Raw genomic sequence first — 19,876 nt, 5'->3', positions numbered from 1 at the left:
AAGATAATTTTTCTCATAACCTTTTTTTTTAAGCTACATTTCTGACTGAATAATTTCTAGTAAAGTCACAAATCTAAATTCAGAAGAAATGGACATTTCCCAAATGTCATTTTGTGTGCCAGAGACTATTTTACAGGCACTAATGGAGTGATAATTAAAACAGACTCGGAGATCTTTTCTTAGGACCAAACCTGCATAGAGCCGCAGGGAGAAAAAAAGATGGATAACACCAAGTCTGTGCATGGCTGTTGAAGGGGACTGAAAAGCAGCACACTTGGCAGGGCTTGGCTTGGCTGAACACTTACCCTACCGATGTAACCAGCCCTAGCTTAGACTTGCTAAGGAAATGCAAAAGGGAAGGGAATGCAGCTGACCTTACTGAAAAGGAAATCCAAACAATAATCGACCCCTCTTTCACTGCTCACTTAAACTGTACACACAGTTCGTATTTCATCTGAGTGGCTGGGTAGACCTCAGAGGGAAGGAACAAGGCTCTTTCTCCTATGCAAGGAGTTCAGCCTAGCGCAGGTCTTGGTCCTCTTACCACTGAGCTAGAAACTCTCTGACCGGGGCAGGAGGACACTGGGGAGGACAGAAGGACATCAATGGACAAACTCAGCTGCTGCTCAGCAGCTCTTTCTCTAAGTTTCTTACTCAGGTTCCTGAGTAATTTCCTTCTGCAGCAGTAAATGCCATGAAACAGAGGGATTATTTTGTGCTGTTGTCCTCTCCCAGGCTGCTCCATGTGCCAAGGTTCTCCTCCATGAAAGGGCAGCAGAGATGCAGAACAAAGTATGGTGGAGGAAATGGAAATGAGACAGTGCAGGGGGTTAGCAAGGGAGGAGAGGATAACAGAAAGGGTACAAGACCAAGCTATGGGAGGGTGGGACTGGGAGAACTTCTGGGGCCTCAAAATTGCTGTGTGGGAGCACAGAGAGGAGAAGAGCAGAAAGATGGAGTATGCTGAACAATCTGGCCCAATTCAGAGGACAAGAAAGACAGAAGCAGCAGCCCTAAGAAAGAGTGGAAAGGGCAAGAGCCAAAAGAGTGAAATTCTGATAGAAAGAGACCAAAACACAGGTTGGAAGATATGGTCCAAAAGTGCAAAACATAGCCATCCCCTCTGCCCAATCCCCGCTCCCCCCCAAAATCACAGGAGGAAAAAAAAAGGCTATGGTGTCATAAAATCCTTGACTCATCTCATCATGCAAGGTTTGCCCGGATTACATTTTGCTAAATGAATCTGATTTTTTTTCTTCCATTTTTTTCATCAGCCTCCAGGTAGGGAAGAGCTGGGAATCCCACCAGATGGAAATCTTGACTGTCTGTCATCCGCTGCAAAGAGCTGGCAGGGTAGCAGCAAGGTCCAGCTGGAGCTGGCTTAGCCATCTGCACTAGATTGAGTTTGCCAGAAAAGCACACCTAATAGTCCACTGAAAGCTGCGTTCAGGCAAACATGCACATTGACAGGTACAGAAAGTATCTGTGACTCCCACAGAGCTGGACAGACGTTGGATGTGGCAAATTTTCTCTGCTGCCCTGTGCCTTTCTGTCCATCTAAAGGGTCTTGTCCTTTTTCCACCATGCACTGCTCAAACGTGTGCTTTGGATACTTGTAAGTCTAGTTCAGTGTTATTAAATTCACAGGCAACTTCTTTTTCTCGGGTTTTGTAGGGAGTGGCAGAAAAACATGTATGAATCTAATCCTCTGCTTTGCTGTCAAAGGGGAACAAAGTAAGTTGAAAGTGCAGCAAATAGGAGATTTTGTTGCTATCAGATTTTTCTTGCTGTTCACACTGAGGGTGATTTACACAGGAACTTAATTAGCTCACAGGATCATAAATATAATCATAAAGCTGCTTTCGGGTTTTGTGGAAAGCACTTTTGCCCTTTAGCACTTCTTTCTGTCTTGCTCTAGCCGTGACATGCTGCATTTATTAAAGGCTTGCTGATTCAGATCACCAACACTTCAGCACGAACTTCTTTACTAATTAAGAGCTGAAGAGGCAAGGAGTGAAGGCAGCCAAGGGGCTCTATAAAATCAGGCAAATACATTTAGGTTGATGAACAGTGAAGACTCCATGAATTAATTCTTTTTTTTTTGACTGAAATGAAATATTAGGACTGTCAGCAGCCTTAGTTATTGTTTCCTAATCTGCTCTTAACTTTTGTCTTGCTCAGTCCACATATTACAGACTTGACATGAACTGAAGATGGAAAAAACCTGGATCAATTTTTCAAGACCAACACTTTCTGACTTGTGAGGTGCCTTTCACTGGAGAGCAGTGAAAGATGGTGGTGACTGTGTGCATGTGGGAGGAGAGACTGAGAGCATATGAGAAGGACCGAGTTCGATTTGCAAACTTATGGTTGCTCTAAAGAGTACAGGAAAGTGGGGCAAAACAGTCCACCGATGAACTTTCTCCTCAGCTTGCAGACTATTTCAACACCCTTTGATTTGGTGCTGTCCAATACTGAACTCTGACAATTGGCATTCCTCCCCAAACATGCTATTCTTTCCTTTTCTCATCTTCTGCAACTGAGACTGAGGTAGGTAAAATCAGACAATTTACTGAGCTCTTCTACCACTTCTGAATTTTAACGGTTCAAACATTAGTCCCAATACAAACTATCCAAGACCTTTGATTTAAGAAAAACAAAATCTACATGAGGAGCTACTGAAAAGCAAGACACAAGCATTCCTTACTTCGTTTATCCCCATTACATATCCAGTAGTTTTATAGCAATAAAAAATCATCAGCCAACAGATTCTTTACAATAGTAAAATCTGGGCACATCAGACTTCGTAAAGTCATGGGTTGTAAATGCCATCATCTAACACAACTAGTGAGGTCTTCTGAGAACATGGATAACTCCAATGCTACAACCAGGAAGTTTCATTACAGAAGTCTGCAATGTACAATGTTGCCATCAGAAAATTTCTGGAAGGGGAAGGTGATTTAAAAGCAGAGCTACGTTGGTTTCAGCATCCTCCAGACACAGAATCCCTCACAGTCCCATCTCAGGCATATCCACCTTGGCCAGTGGTCCTCACCTTGAAACAGGTGTCACGTAGTTGCCTGGGAAGACGCCAGACATCCCACTCCTCAGAGACGTCCCCTTGAACCAGCCGTCCTGGCACTTCTCAATGACTCGGTACATCTCACCTTTGCGCAGCTCCAGCTCGTCATTCTTCTGAGGCTTGTAGGCATACAGGGCTAGGTAGCTGTGGGGAGAGGTCACACAAGAAGAAAGCACACAGCTGATGTCAGCCAACGCCTGTCCAGCTTTGACTCCAGCCACGCAGAGCAGAAAGTGAGCAAAACACTGCTCAGAAACGGTGGTTAAAAAGGGGCATCATTACAGCACACCAAACAAGGAATGGCAGAGACAAGATCAAGTGGATGCTAAGACAATACAGGAATAACTAACCAGATTAAAGTCAAGGAGTCATTTAGAAATTAATAGGACATACTTCTCACTCAGGGCACAACCAAAGCAAAACACTGGCACAAAGCAGCACTGAAGTTAAGAATTTAGCAGCAGTTTCAGAAGGACAACGCAATTACAGTGACAGCCACAGTAACCAGGACGTGAATGGGAAGGCTTTTCAAAGAGTAACATCTGGATGAAGTATATATTCATATGCTTCAAGGTGGGAGCCGCTTCTACTGTGGATTTTCAGAAGAAATTTTTCTTATGGGTAGGGTACTTTATAAAGGTTTAAGGCAGGTCTTCTTGCAGCTTTCTCAATGCTATTTATGCTGGTTAGTTTAAGAAACAACACACGGAACTGTTCTTATTTGGTATGGTAATTCTTGTATTATGTGGGTAAAACAAAAAGTGACAGAGTGCCAAATTCTGCAAGGGGATTTTTGCTTCAGTAAGTGAAGTGGTAGAATTTGGCTTTGCATGTTTTTATGCAAGTATTCTAATAAATATTTAATCCAGGACCCAATATGTAGAGCTTTTTATTTATTTAATTGCAGCTTTTATTTATTCCCTTTGTTAGAATCTTTCTTTTTATCTCTCTTTTGTTCTTCCGTTCCTACTTCAGGGATGTGTCTAATGTTGTGAAATGACTACAACTTAAAGTCCCTAAAGGTATTAGCTCTGTTTAGAGAGAGATCCTTGTTGAAAATTAAGAATGATTGCTTGTACTTTGGGGAATAAGGGAAACTCAGGATAGGATAGCAAGAATGCACAGACAGAACAACACTTTCTTTGTAAATACCAAGTTTATTTTGGTACTGCCACCTTTCCACAAATGCAAAAAGGGATTTCTGGTAGTTCTTGATCAAGGTTGAACCTTCCTGATTTTTTTTGCTTTGTGCATTACAGGCAGTGCAAAGAGACTAAGACAAATGCGGAAACACTTACGGAAAGTGCATTTACACTACAAAGTGTAGCAGAATGGTCTTAGGCTCAGGGGTGGGTGAGAAGAGGCTCGCTGCCCACCTTATAGCAGCGAACCAGAGAAATAACAAAAACTATAACCATTGTGATTGTAGACTTGCAGCCAATAAAAATGATACATGGCTTTTTACTTCTACTCTCCAGGAAATATAATTGAGGAATAAATCCTGTTAGTTTTCCTGATTCTATCCCTTTATGGTACCAGTAGATTTCCTTATTTTTATTCTGAAGACAGTAAATAAACAGCAGTAATGAGCAGAATATGAAATATTTGGTAACAGCTCCTTGGGGCATGCTTAGGCTGATGTGCCTGGCTCTTTACCACGTGCATGGGGTACAAAGACCTAATCAGAAACTATATTTCATTAGCCAACAGATGGGAGAAACCATCCTGCACATCCTTTGTTCAGCCTATATAATCAGGTGGTCTTGAGTAGGTCTGTAGCTTTCACCTGATGGAAAACATGAGGCTACATATGAACTGAAGAACATCAAAATGCATCACTCTGACGTGAAATAAGGTCACATGCTTCAGTGCTAATCCTCCAGTACAGTGCTCTGCTAGGACATATTGGAAAGTGCCAAGACTGCACTCACTCCAGGGAGCAGAAAGCGTGGCTTTGATTACCCCTTTTTAAGTTGCTGCTTACACAGGGCTTATATTCAGAAGCTATGGGTAAAGCAGGGGGTCAAGGACAGAGCATTTTAGATAGACTTACTTAGCCCTTACCCCAAGGGGCTACACATAATAATGTAATTTACAGGTTGAGATGCTGGAAGAAGGTGCAAGGAAAATTACCGTAAGTGGATCATAGACTGCTTTCTCTTGCAGCTATCTCCAGCTCTCCTACTAGTTTCTTTCTGTTCCTCCCTGCAAATTCCCCCAACTCAGCCTTCAGTTAGCCTGAATAATCAATATCACAATGAGCCTAAACATCCTCTGGAGAGAGTATCAAAATCCTTGCAGAGACTAAAAGAAGGTGTGCAACAGCCCAGTCTGGACTCCATGCCAAAACTGACCAATCTCTGTATTGCTAAACTGGTGAAAACTTGTATGTGATAACCACATAGCATGACCCTGGGACAAGGGAGGTGATCAGTGCTTTCTTTGTGGACTGGCGATCCCACCACCTTCGTGGGTCAGTGAGGATTCTTGTCCCTGGGGGTTTCCTCTATCAGTCTGCAAGGAGGCAGGGGCTTCTCCAAACCTAGCGACAGGCCCAGCCTAGGTCCTCTGCCTGGCTGTGGCTGGCATGCCAGCCCCATGGGGACAGGTGTATGCCTCGTGTGCTGACGGAGCGGGTACTGTGGGAGAGCTGATGGGACGCCTGCTCTCATACATGGCTGCAAACAATTTGAGTGCAGGCAGCTTCCCCCCTCAGAAAGTGTTTCTGGCCTTTTCCTCTAGCAGGGGATCGGGGCTAGTGGTCCCGTTTGCTGAGCCAGATTTTGGCTTAAGTCAAAGCCATTGGACTTGGACACATTTCACCATTCTCTAGATTTTAGGTGTGAAACTTCACTAGCAAACACTTTACAACTCAGAAAAAAGTGTTAAAACAACTATCTGAAATCTCGCAAAATGTAATAGCAAGTTATTCTGAGCTATGTGAAACAGTGAGGCTAAGGGTTAGGGAGCAAGACCTAGAGGAAGCCGAAATCTTTATAAAATGTTCCCTAAAAAAAGGCCTAAGCAAGAAGGTAGCTCATGTTCTTGGCCTCAGGGAGCTGCCTGCGACTCTACTTATAATGCAGAAGTCCCAGGGCTCTGTCTAGCGTTGTATCTCCCCAGTTCTGCTACAGCTTTCACATAAAGCTTCCTCTGTGACTGGAACTTGGCTCACAAATGAAAAATGACAGACTGGATTACGAGGGGAAGACGACAGGAGAAGCATGGGAGGCAGAAGAGGAGGCTTGCTGAGGCACGGAGGCAGGGGCATTGCTGGAGAGCTGGAAAATGTCCTGATTCAGCAACTAAATACTGGAAATACTGCCAGTTACTGCTTCCTAGTCTGAGTAATGTTTGAAAAAAATTTGTGTCCCACTACGTGCCACACAGGCTCCACAGGGTGACCACAGGGTGATGATGAGATCCCTCTGTGAGTAGTCAGTGACACGTGGTAACCCTCAGGTAAGAAGATCTCACCTTAGCAGCCAATAACAAATCTTCTTTGGTTCTGTTCCAACCCCCCTATTCTTCTTAAAGCAGATTTGCTTTGTTATTTTAGGATTTTATTGGTATTCATACCTTGTTTTAGCCATGTCATAAATCCCCAAAATACTGCTGTGCATATGTGTGTGTGTCTATATAGTTCTACTGCTTTGACAAGGTATACGCAATGAGAGGAAGGGGTTCCGTAGTTTAACTAGACAGGTACCAGATAAACCAACCAGGCTAGAAGAGATTTATTATAATCATAGAATCATTTTGGTTGGAAAGGACCTTTAAGATCAAGTCCAACCGTTAACCTAACACTACCAAGTCCACCACTAAACCATGTCCCTAAGCACCACATCTACACGTCTTTTAAATACCTCCAGGGACGGAGACTCAACCACTTCCCTGGGCAGCCTGTCCCACTGTTTGACAACCCTTTTGGTGAATAAATTTTTCCTGATACCCAATCTAATCCTCCCCTGGCACAACTTGAGGCTGCTTCCTCTTGTCCTATCACTTGTTACCTGGGAGAAGAGACCGACACCCACCTTGCTACAACCTCCTTTCAGGTAGTTGTAGAGAGTGATAAGGTCTCCCCTAAGCCTCCTTTTCTCCAGACTAAACAGCCCCAGCTCCCTCAGCCGCTCCTCATAAGATTTGTGCTCTAGAACCTTCACCAGCTTTGTTGCCCTTCTTTGGACTCGCTCCAGCACCTCAATGTCTTTCTTGTAGTGAGGGGCCCAAAACTGAACACAGGATTCGTGGTGTGGCGTCACCAGTGCTGACTACAGGGGGACGATCACTTCCTTGGTCCTGCTGGCCACACTATTTCTGATACAAGCCAGGATGCTGTTGGCCTTCTTGCCCATCTGGGCACGCTGCTGGCTCATATTCAGTCAGTTATCGATCAACACCCCCAGGCCCTTTTCTGCCAGGCAGCTTTCCAGCCACTCTTCCCCAAGCCTGTAGCGCTGCATGGGGTTGTTGTGCCCCAAGTGCAGGGCCTGACACTTGGCCTTGTTGAACCTCATACAGTTGGCCTTGGCCCATCGATCCAACCTGTCAAGATCCCTCTGTAGAGCCTTCCCTCAAGCAGATCAACACTCCCGCCCAACTTGGTGTCTGTGAGCTTACTGAGGGTGCCCTGGATCCCTTCATCCAGATCATTGATAAAGATATTAAAGAGAACTGGCCCCAATACTGAGCCCTGGGGAACACCGCTTGTGACCAGACATCAGCTGGATTTTTAACTCCATTCACCACAACTCTTTGGGCTCGGCCATCCAGCCAGTTTTTCACCCAGCAAAGCATATGCCCATCCAAGCCATGAGCAGTCAGTTTCTCTAGGAGGATGCAGTGGGAAACAGTGTCAAAGACTTTACTAAAGTCTAGGTAGACAATGTCCACAGCCTTTCCCTCATCCAGTAAGCGGGTCACCTTGTCACAGAGGAGATCAGGGTACTCAAGCAGGACCTGCCTTTCATACACCCATGCTGACTGGGCCTGATCGCCTGGTTGTCCTGTACGTGCCCCGTGATGGCGCTCAGGATGATCTGCTCCATAACCTTCCCTGGCACTGAGGTCAGGCTGACAGGCCTGTAGTTCCCTGGATCCTCCTTCTAGCCCTTCTTGTAGATGGGCATCACTTTTGCTAACTTCCATTCAACTGGGACCTCCCCAGTTAGCCAGGACTGCTGATAAATGATGGAAAGCGGTTTGGTGAGCACTTCTGCCAGCTCTCTCAGTACCCTTGGGTGGATCCCATCCAGCCCCATAGACTTGTGTGTGTCTAAGTGGCATAGCAGGTCACTAACCATTTCCCCTTGGATTATGGGGGCTTCATTCTGCTCCCCGTCCCTACCTTCCAGCTCAGGAGGCTGGGTACCTGGAGAACAACTGGTCTTACTGCTAAAGACTGAGGCAAAGAAGACATTAAGCACCTCAGCCTTTTCCTCAGCCTTTGTCACTACATTTCCCCCCACATTCAATAAAGGATGGAGATTCACCTTGGCCCTCCTTTTGTTGCTAATATATCTATAGAAAGATTTTTTATTGTCTTTTATGGCAGTAGCCAGATTAAATTCTAGTTGGGCTTTGGCCCTTCTAATTTTCTCCCTGCATAGCCTCACGACATCTTTGTTGTCTTCCTGAGTCACCTGCCCCTTCTTCCAAAGGTCATAAACTCTCCTTTTGGGGAGTTTTAATGAAGTCTACCCTTTTTGTTCTGTGTCTAGTCAACCTTCTGTTATTCCAGACACTATTCAATAAGCTCATATGCCCATGATACCCTTGCACTTTAGAAGTTCATTCATTGCCTTTGTTTATGGGACTGAAAAAAATACAACTGGGTCATTTTTTCTGGTTAATGATGAATGTATCAGGTGTTTGATTGCATGGGACTACACCTTTTTAAGAGCTTTAAATGAAGGAAGAAGATTTTCTGTAGCTGAGAGGCATTCCATTTGCTTCACAGTGATTCATACAGCTGTAATAAATATACCAGGAATCTAAAAGGGCTCACAGAGAAAGGGGGAAGTATTGCCTTTCTCTACTCATTTTTCAATTTAAGTAGAGGCTGTTTCATGTATGAAATTGCAATCTCACTCTTCTCAGAATGCTCCTGAGCTGGGATTCAGGCTTTCAGGTTTCAAACACACACACAGACATGCACACGATTGGAAATAAAGAGTACTCAGTGACTGAGATGAGCTGCTTACATATTGAGGGGGAGCTGGACCTTCGGTGGTGTTCCCTGATCTCCAGTTATTGCGCTTGTCCTGGGACCAGCCACCGTGGCTGTTCCAATTGAAGAGGAGTCCTGAAAATACAAAAAGAAGAACATACAAGGATCAGGATGAAGCCCACCATTTCCTCAAAAGCTATGGGGTGAAGGCAGAGAGGAAAAAAATCACGTCTTTTATCAGTTCCCAGACTCATGATACTGCATTAAAAAAAGACATCTTTTATCCTTACACATTCCAAAAATACATTTCTGACACAAGGGATATTAGGTTATTAACAGCATTTCCATGTACCTGTCAGAGAAATTTAGTTGTACCTTGTGTGCAGATCTTAAAATTTTAGAACATAAAACTACTTGACTGCTTTGTAAAATCAGCTCAACGTGTACATCTCTGCAATAGTACCTTCTTTGCTAAAGGTAACCTTTTCCCTCAAAAGTTTGTTTTAAAATTTGTACTCTTTTGGTTAATGGTTATGGATCTATGGAGAAGAAGATACTGTTCAATTTCCAAAATGCAGTCTCATCTCTGTATACTGTTTTTATCATCAGGAATATTCCTCTCCTTAAGAAAAAGGTGACAACATAACCCAAAATAGGAGTACCTCTGAATGAAGAAAGTAGGAGTCCACTCCACTTTTACCACAGCAAATAAATCCCCACTCTCATAGAGAACTGGGCAGATCTTTTCCAGCTATTAATGTTGAAAGGCAATTCTAAATGTAATCGTTCATTTTTCAAAGCCTAATGCTTAGCAAAAGTACATAGGGCAAACTCTTTTGAGCTGTCTCACGAAAGTCCTCATTCATCTATGTCAAAAATGAATCCTGACTGGAAACTTCTCCTGAAGTAATGCCAAGGCCTGTAGCAAGAGATCTTTGCTGCAAAGACAGGGCAGAGCTGGGCTGATGGGACTTGTAATAGTTTACTTGAGCAAAAGACTTTTTTAGCAAGCCTAACCAAATGCTGCACGCACATTCATATGCAGAATGACTCCACAAAGTAGGATCCAAAGTTTGTGCACAAATTGCAGGTTCAGACAGAGCCTGTTACATACAACAAAGATTCTGAGTAGTTCACAGACCTCCAGTGCAGCTTTTCTCTTTCCAGATGCTATCTTACAAGCAGTAAATATTGATTTATTTTGGGAACAGACACATAGGGACATTTTTTGCACTTACAAGTGACACTGAATTAAACTAAGACACTGAATTAAACCAAGATACACACTGTTACTTAATTAATGGATTTCAAGCATTCCAAAGAAGCCCACGTAATCATTACAGTGTCATGTCTCGATAGTGCATTGCTGAGCTATATTGCTTTGCTGTATATTAACACAATATCATTAGGAAATCATGCAGCAAAATATGAAGACACTGCTCTGTGATTCCGTAGCTTTGGCAATGAGCAGCAAGCTGTCTCCTCTCTCACCGACATCTACGCTCAATCATGAAGTTGTAGTGACAAGTATATGTCCTTTTCTCTCATTATTTCCCCTTATTTTCTGGCTGCTTGCTCAAACAAGGAAGGTTCCAGGCAGTTCTTAGTCTTATGTGTAAAAGTAAGCATTCTTTCCAGTTCTGTGACTAAGGCTTTATTAATCCTGCCTGTCACGTCAGTGAGGTAATATCAACTTACAGAAAAAAAAACCCAACCCAACCAAAAATGTAAGGATAGCTGGAGAATGATTCTTCATTTGTCATTTTGAGACAGTTAATGGGGTTAGGGATTGCAGAAGTTGCCGGGCTGAGAGACCTGGCAACTGTCTCACCCAGGAGGTAAGTGAGAAATCAGCTGGTTCAAACTTCTTCATGTTGTGCCACCAGTGTACGCCTGCTCCGAGCTAGAGAAGCTGCCTCCAAGAAAACAGAAAACACATCAGTCCCCACCCTTTTCTGGTAGGACAAACTACTTTGTTTTTACCTCATGCAAAAACAGAGCTGAGTGAACAGCCTCAGGGTGCAACCGTAAAGGCAGAGAAGATCATAGCTGTGTAAGGCATGTGCTACTCCTTCCTTAGCTCCTATGATCCTCTCTCCTCACACCTCAATGAAGGCAGAGTTTGCAGAGGTGCTGTTATCCCAGCCAGGAGTGCCCACTGCAGGCACCCTGGGCTAAGCCTACCTGACTCTGAAGCACAGAGACGAGCTCAAGCCCAGAGAGCAGCATAGGGGTCTAAGCATCATCTATTTGCCTGTTTTCACTGATAGTGGTGGCTTCTGTGTCTTCTCTATTAGTGGAAGCATGAGCCCAAGTACTTTCTATGTGCTATTACGCTTCTACTAACATACAGTCCTAGGGATCAAGTCATCCTGTAATCATCATTCAGTGTTGCTAGATGAAAATGTTGCTTTCTTCCCTTGAACAATCCCAAACAAATCTCCATAGTCCTGTATGTTCTCTATCCATCTGACATTCAGTTTCTTGCCTATGGCCTGCTACTGTAATATTGCTGCATCGGTGCCAGCCTGGACTCTACAAACCGTTCATTTTTGCCACTTTGCACAGATTAGTATCATATGCATCCAAACTACATAGGTGCTTGCTTCCTGAATTGTGCTCCAGTTTTAATTTAGCTGCTCTCCCCTGCAGGCTTTGAGACGGTGGTGTACTTGCCAGTCTGCCTATTGACCCCACTTTTTATCATCAGGTTTTACTCCACAGGACCTGCTGGCCTTCCACTGCATTGAATTCAGCTCCTCTGTTCACATCTTGGCATTTACTTTCACACCAGTATTCTGCTCTGCAACTTCACCCGCCTCTGTGCTCCTTGATGAATTCTCTCGGTGGCTGTCTGATTGCTACTAAGCATCTGAATGTTCACCAGCCTTGCATTTAAACTACAGTCCCTGACACAGCTGGTGAAGGCTTTCTAAGCTTCCTCTTTCAAGGTCCTATCCTTTCTCTTATGCATCACTAATTAGCTCATATTACAAGACACAATATTGCTAGATTATTTCACAAGATAGTATTTGCAACAGGGTTTTGAAGAGACTGAATTTTGTGAAAGAATAATCTACTACTCCTTCATACTTTTAATTACCTTTGTTGGAAGTTTAACTTTCCACTTTCCATTCCTACAATTTTATGTGGGTCTCCCCAGCTACAGGTAACACTAATAAACCTCCTGGAGAACACAGCAGGCCTTTCTCCATCACAGCTGGTAGGAGGGCTTAGTTTGTTTTCCTTCTTTATTTTGCCCTGGAGCCAAGTTGTACTTCTGCTATTGTGATCTAAGGAACAAGGCACTAAACATGTCCTCCTTTCCTCTTCTTCTGCTCAGGGGAATGGGAATCTGAGATGATGCTCTGATTTTTTTGTTCTCTGCTTTGATACCTTTTGGGAGGTCTGCGTGCCACATCCTTCCTTTCTGATGGCATGTCCCTGCGTGATCCACCTTCCTGTGGCACCAGGCACACAAATGCAGCCACGCACAGGCATTACACAGGGAGGACTCAAACACTGCAGCATTTGTGTCTTAACCCTCCTTCCACGTCTGCTACTCACTGTTGCTAAGCCTTAGCCGGGAGGGGATGTCTCTGACAGCCAGGTTTTTAAGAGTCTTGTGGGCACCTATTGATAAAAACAGGCACCTTGCAGAGTTTTCTCAGGAAGGCATTAAGAAGTACTTCACTGTCTGATTCCCATGGATATTATTGCAATCTAAGTAATAAGAGTCACTTCTGAAAGTGCCATTTGGTGCCCCTCTCTATCCTTATAAGCCTCTAATGCCTTTAAACAGTTGGCCATTGAATTCCCAGACGTGACCTGCTGGGTAATCACACTGTAGCACACCTCCCGATTAGGAGGCCGTTTACTCTAATGGTAGTGTGCAGTTTTCTGAACTAGACACTGCCAACAGCTCTCATCCCATTTACTTAGGCCACTAAACCACCAAATATGACTTCTTCATGCTCCCACTCCAATCTGGCATCCTCTGAGTACCACTTACCACCGCCAATATTTTCAGCTCAACAGCAACAGCTCGTCTCTTCCAAGGGGCAATACAGCCCCAGCTGCCAGCCAGCAGGGGAAAGTGGCTTCATGATGACGTGCTGAAGAACACCTCCGGATACCTCTGCTCTAATTGCTGCTCCTTTGTGCCCATTAGTAACACAGCAACATCACCCATACTGCAGAAGGCTAAATCTTGAGTCAAACTCCCGGACTATACACACGGGCACAACGATGCTGCATGACAGGTATCTCATGCCCAGCTCATGCTATGCTGTCTGTTTTTATCACCAGCTACTCTGGTGTAGCAGGTGATTATGTACCCATGGGCTGGATAGTAATATAAAAGGACTTTTTGCTTTATGTCTGTAAACACAACAGCCTCCTTATGACCACTGAAACACAACTCCTCCCTCTCCCCCCAACACTTAAGCTAATGTCTTATAGAAACTCATAACTCATGCCTTGAGGCATCCTTAAAAATCATGTGGTTCTAAAAATCATCTGGTTCTTCCTCACAGTCTCCATGTTGACTGTTACAAGGAGACTTTATGTGAGGGCCAAGAATGAAGAAAGGCTCTTCACAAAGGTATCTTGGGGCTTGGCTAAACTTCATCTAGTCCCAGCAGCAGCGTGGTCCTCTGGAGCAAAACAGCAGTGGAGCACAGCATGTCTGCTCTTGGTTGCATTTGCAATACCACTTTTAGATGCTTAAGTAAGTCAAGGCACCAGGCACCATTCAGGTGGCATGTAAAATGAAGAGAGGCAAAACTAGCTGACAAAAATGAACGTTGCAGATGACTGTCCAGCCTGAGGGTCAGCATTTCTTGGTGAGAACAAACAGTCTGACTTCCTCAGAAGTCACCACACTGTGTCTAAGCTCAGATGGATCTTATTCCTACTCCAACTGATAAGTATTATTTGCAAGAGAACTACAGGAGCATCAAAACAAACTGCACTTTAATGTATACGTAATGATATATTTCTATTACAGTTTATAGCACGTACTCCTGGGTAAATAATACACTGCTGACATGTTCCTGCCTTTTGTGTTAGCTCTGATATATATTTAAAAGCAACCAGCCTGGCAAAACATTACTGACAAGCCCACATAGACCAGGAAATTAAAGGTAATAACCACTCATCTGGGCTGAAACTTCAGCTCAAATTCATTCCTTTTCTCTCTTCCCATCCACACACGTAAGAAAGCATAAGAATTAGTAGTCTGGAATTCCAGCATAAACTATCTTTTTCTCTCCCTTGTAGGGTTACTTTAGATTTCCACCAGTACTTTAAGGCCACGTTTCTGGTTTAACTCGAAAAGTCACGGTGCCTGTGGGAATTAGTGAAGTGCCTTGCAAAAGCACGGGACTTGGTCTTGGAGGGGAATAGAAGTCATGAAGACAGTGATAAAACTAGAAACAGAGTACAATGATATTGCAGGCTGCAGCAGCCTTCACAGAAAAATAATTGCTGCTGCTATCAGACGAATGTTCTTATCATCTAGGAAATCACCAGCCAGAAATCTCTACTTTGACTTCAAAGCAAATCCAGCACTGTCTCACCACAGGGCACTTATCACATTCATTAATTCATGGGAAAATTTCTTTTAATGTCTTGAATGCATATTTACAACTTACTTTAAATTTCTCTTTAATATTGCTTTAAAATAAGAGAAAAACACTCATTCAACTCACGTAGGTTGACATACCATCCTCTGGAAATATCACAAAAAATAGGCTAATGATCTTTAAGATTCCTGTGACTCGTTTCTCTAATTCGCTGACTCCATAAAACAATGACTGTGTCAATCACTCCAGGCCTTAATGTTCCTAGAAATAACGTATTAGCACTTAATGCATGGTAGTGCCACCAAGTATTGATGAAAAGTGTTACACGCAAGATCAAGTAGCCTCATCAAATGCTAATTACCAAAGTGGGAGCTGAAACGGACTTACCAATTCTAGAGTAAGACTTTTTCTTCCATAATGTGATGTGTGTGAAAAACAAATGTGCATGGTAACAGCTGCAGCTGCATAAATGGCTGCATAAATACCCAGTTCCTTCCTGCAAAAACTGGAGCTAAATTTATATGATTTAGTATTTACTGAGGGATTCTTACAACCTTTAAGTATCTGTGGCTGTGGATGACAGTGAGACAGAATATTATGCTAGGCTGTTCTAGCACCACTTTGGCCCTGATTATTTTTTGGCTCATAATAGGCCAAAAACTCTAGACCATGTCTTCTGTGAATAGCTCATGGCGCTATACACAGAGCTGGAGAAGTCACGTAAATGTGTTTCCTGAGCTTCCATTTCCACTATCCTGCAATCTAAGGATGGCTGCAAGTTGGAAGAAAAAAAAAAACAAATATTTTTCATCATCTTCTTCCAAATGTTCATCTGACATTACCATCCATAAAAGCACTGATTATTCTGGTTTGCAGCTTCTCAGTTCCCCCAAATGAGGACTAATTAAGCATTATGTGGAGGAGCATCATGAGAATTATATTTTATTCAGCCTTGTTTCTCTTTCAGAATAACCCTTTCAGCACTGAACACCAGTGTCTAGATCTCCACCATGAGGTTTTAAATGGTTTTATAGGAAATCGTTTCTTGCAATTCTGGGATCAAAGAACATGAAAGCAGAGAGACAGGAAAGCTTAAAGTGAAAGCTTGACCTCCAAAAGATGTTAATTTAATCCCATGTTCATAATTAGCCTTTTGATAACTGCACAACAAACTCATCAGAATCCCATGCAATGCCTCCTGTAGGAAGTGCCCCTCCAGGGAGATACTACTGGTTAAACAAATAAACAAAAACCCCAAACAAACAAAAAAGTGCAAATACACACTGTAGTCATTTCAGTTCAAATGTCATGCATGTACACATAGCGTGTGCTGGACAGAGAGGATTTTGTGGTATAGTGTAAATATCAAGAGAGTGCCTTGCTTGCTCTTGAGGCTTCCAAATCAGTATTTGACTGGCAGGTAGCGTAACGCCTCAGGATTAGCCCTGTGCAAAAATGATTTCAGTGGCAAAATGTTTTTGGGTTACTACCCTGAGGAGCATCTGGAAAGAAAAATTTTGTTTATGTTTTACAGGCAATGGGATTTCATGCACAGTTGACTAACCCCTTCTAAAGCTCACCTTCTCTACCTAGATCCTGTAAAAAATTAGGTTTTGGGGTTCTTGAAAAATCTTTCCTAATGTATTTGTGATGAGGCAAATTATAGGATAAAGAGAAGACACTGTCTCTAAACTGGTACCTTTTGAAAGGTGATTTTGCTTTGACCTGGATTCTTGGTAGCTTATGTAATCAGTCAATACATTGAGTCAGCTCATGTGTCTCGTTTGCAAGTTTTGACAAATAATGTAATATATCCCAATATGCACAGAGTATATTCAAAGACCTATTGGTAGCAAAAAAAAAATGCAGCTTACATGCCTGCTCAAAAGTCTCTGCTTAAAAAAACTTAACTCCTTCCCACCTACAAAATCCCCAACAAGACTTCCTTACAAAATTACTTAAAATAGAGATGCAACAAATAGGCAATGTTTGGAACCAGTTCTAAATAATTTTAGGTAGAATTGGGAATGTACAAAGACAATGAAGCAGTTTAGGTTAGACTTCAGCAAAGTCTGTTATGCTGTTTTCATGACGCATTTTGATCTAAACGACAGAAACGCAGGTCGGACTAATATTACTTCTCTTTTCCCATTTTGACCGCTGCGGCCTCCTGAGATAGCTGCCCTTGGTTTCAGCTGTCTCACTCTCATTAACGGGTGTCCAGTCAGTTGTCATTCACAGCCAGCAGCAGAGCAGGTTAGATAGAATTTGGACTTCAGGCCAAAGCTGAAAAATGCCTGAATTTCTCTTCTTTTCTCAGAGCCTGTTGTGCACTTGAAAATTCAAGGTTCATTTTTAGTCTCTGGATTTTATGTATAATCTGTATGCTTCTCATGGTCAGCACATTTAGGTTATCAGCCAAGGCTCAACAAGAGTTCTGCTATTACATTTTCTCAGCTAAAATTCAGCACTTCTAAATAACTGATAAGGAGTCACAGTTCCAAATGATTTATATAGTGAGACACTTCAAGGAACATTTTTCATTTCAAATACTGTCACTCTTTGGAACTGGGAGCGTGCAAGACATTGTTCTCAGCTTTTCCTGAACATGTGGCCTCTGGTTAGGAGCCTGTACTAACACTCACAGACACAAATGGACTTCTTGTGCATCGTGATGAGTTGTTCAAACAACACATAGAAGTTCCTTCTGCAGGGAGGATCCTTTCTTTCTCACTCAGCTGTTATCCTGGTGTGCACAAAGCCACATTTCATTATTCATGAGATGCATTTTCTGTCAAAAACCAGGGGATTTGGAGCAGTACTGACCTATGACCTTTCCAAATAGCAGGGAAGAATAATTCATAAGAGGTGAAAATGGAAGCAAGACAAGCCATCTGAGGCCTAGGCATGATTACTGGCGGGGGGGACCTTTCCTGCTCCCCAGGGAGTCTCAGTTACGAACTGCTCCTCTGCACCCGTAACCTAATTCAGCTTCAGCTCCATCACAGACCTGCAGCACTACTTACATCTTCAATAAAAATCCATTTTGCCAGCATGATAGGACATTCTGCATGATGGACAAACACTATAACCTTTTCAATGGACATCTTACATTCAGTGAGTGATACTCAGCATGCAACAAAAAGTGTCAAGAAGTAAATTTGTCTGCAAGTGAAATAAAGACCCCAGCATTGCCTCTTTGAAAAGAAATGCTTTGTATCCTGTCTATTGTAGTCTTCCAGTCACTATTTTATCCAGCTGAGGTGGCTTGAAGTTGATTCTTCTACCTTTGAGCACCTCTAGGTTTGCAGTCAATGAAGATGTTTTTTAGACCATCACTCATTTCAAAATGCACGTTATAGAAGGCCTGTAGTCTTCAATTATTAAATTAATGATATGCAGAAGTGCTTTCAAAACATGCAATTTCATACTCTGGTCTGCATGTCAGTGTTCAATATGCATAAATCTGTGCCCTCCTGGAGAAGCAGAAGGCTTATAATAGTCTAACTACTCATAAAAACAAAAAACCTGTCAGCTTGGCATGAGAGCCTGGTTTCAACTCACAAAAACTGACAAAAGCCACAGGAATATAGTACTATGCATGAAATCACTTCTAAGGGGTGGAATATATCCTACATTTACTGGAACAACTAAAATTTGCACCTAAATTTTAAGTTCCTACAGTAAAAAGCCTTCGATGTCTCTGCTTCCTCTCATGTCAGCAGAGAAAAAGCAGGTGCCTCAGATGTAGGCGCCTCAGGTCTACAAGGAAAATGGATGCTTGTTTTCAGAAGGCTGTTTCACTAGGCACCAGCCAGCTGCCTGAGGTAGGGGACCGGATGTCATTCAAGAACTCCTGTAACTGAATTCTGCTTGTTCAAAGGACAGGCTATAGGAAAACTGTGTCAAACTTTTTAAAAAGGTAGAAACTCCCCTTCAAACTAAATACCAATCCTGATATATACCAGAGAAGCTCATACCTACTAAACTGAACAAAACTTCTTTATTTCTTTTTATGAGGACATCTGTTAAAGAAACAACGATAAAGTGCCTGGAATTTCAAGGACACGATATAAAGGCACAGTAAACCACATCTGGATTCTAATGGTGAAAGGAAAGGCATAAATTTGCTAGATAGTCAGCACTGAAACTGTAAATTAGTTGTTTCCCCTGTAAGAAATATGCTTTGGCTGACCACTGCTGAAAACTAGCAGGAGCCTGAGATGGTTACAGAGAGAACCACTCAAGGGCTCTGATGATGACTTGCAGGGCAGAGAGGTTCCTCTTCAAGCAAGGAAAAAAAAGGTGAGACATATTCCTGCTATAGAGGTCATCAGTAAGTTCGGCAGCTACACGCACAGCCTTCCTACCAACCTGCCCATGCTCTCAGCAACGTCACTGAGCTCTTCTGAAGCAGCAGTAGAGTCAGTTTACAGGTTGTCAAGATGTCAAACCCCTAACAAGACATACAGGACATTTACTTAAAAGCGGCAAACACATTTTAGAACAAAACGATCCGAAGACAAGATTCTCACTGCCCCGAATGCCTTGATGTAAGAGCTCAGGGGCCCTTTGTTTACGCTACTTTGGCTGGTGCTCAGCCACGTGAATAAAAGAAAAATGCTGAACTGATTTTCTGTCTAAGGCTGCAGCACCATTAATTGTTTCAGAGTCATGTCAGGTCTTAGCAGATGGCAGAGAAGGAACTGAATTTCTGACATTTTTAATTAAAATGTAACCCCTACTATTATGGGATTAATAGATACATAAATATAGCTGCACAATTCTAATATACATTTTGTAAGAGGCAAATTCTGGACTCTTTGTAGACCTAACTAAGAAGGCTGAAAGCAGGTCAATTCATCTTGGTAGCTCTTGTGATTTTATTACTACTCTTATAAGTGAGGCATTTTTTCTGAAGGCTGTTCCTACAGTAAAGAGAATACATCGAGAACGTCAGCTCCACCTTTTCTCAACAGATCCACATTCCTAGCAAAGTTTACAAAAGAAAATGTTTAAAATCCTCAAACCAGAAAG

At 42.8% G+C, this 19,876-nt stretch overlaps 1 protein-coding gene across 1 annotated transcript in view; it reads right to left on the bottom strand.

Annotated features, from left to right (window-relative positions):
• The window catches only part of SH3RF3 (SH3 domain containing ring finger 3), a 271,225-nt gene that overhangs the window by 40,170 nt on the left and 211,179 nt on the right, over window positions 1–19,876 (bottom strand). The window contains exons 5-6 of the mRNA XM_068425367.1: window positions 9,289–9,389; window positions 3,056–3,226 (exon numbers count right to left, since the gene is read on the bottom strand). Coding sequence (XP_068281468.1) covers window positions 3,056–3,226; window positions 9,289–9,389 — 272 coding nt within the window. The remainder of the gene's footprint in view (window positions 1–3,055; window positions 3,227–9,288; window positions 9,390–19,876) is intronic.

This window comes from Nyctibius grandis, chromosome 2 (genome assembly GCF_013368605.1).
Source record: "Nyctibius grandis isolate bNycGra1 chromosome 2, bNycGra1.pri, whole genome shotgun sequence".
NCBI lineage: Eukaryota > Metazoa > Chordata > Aves > Nyctibiiformes > Nyctibiidae > Nyctibius > Nyctibius grandis.
This window is presented reverse-complemented; position numbering and strand designations above follow the sequence as displayed.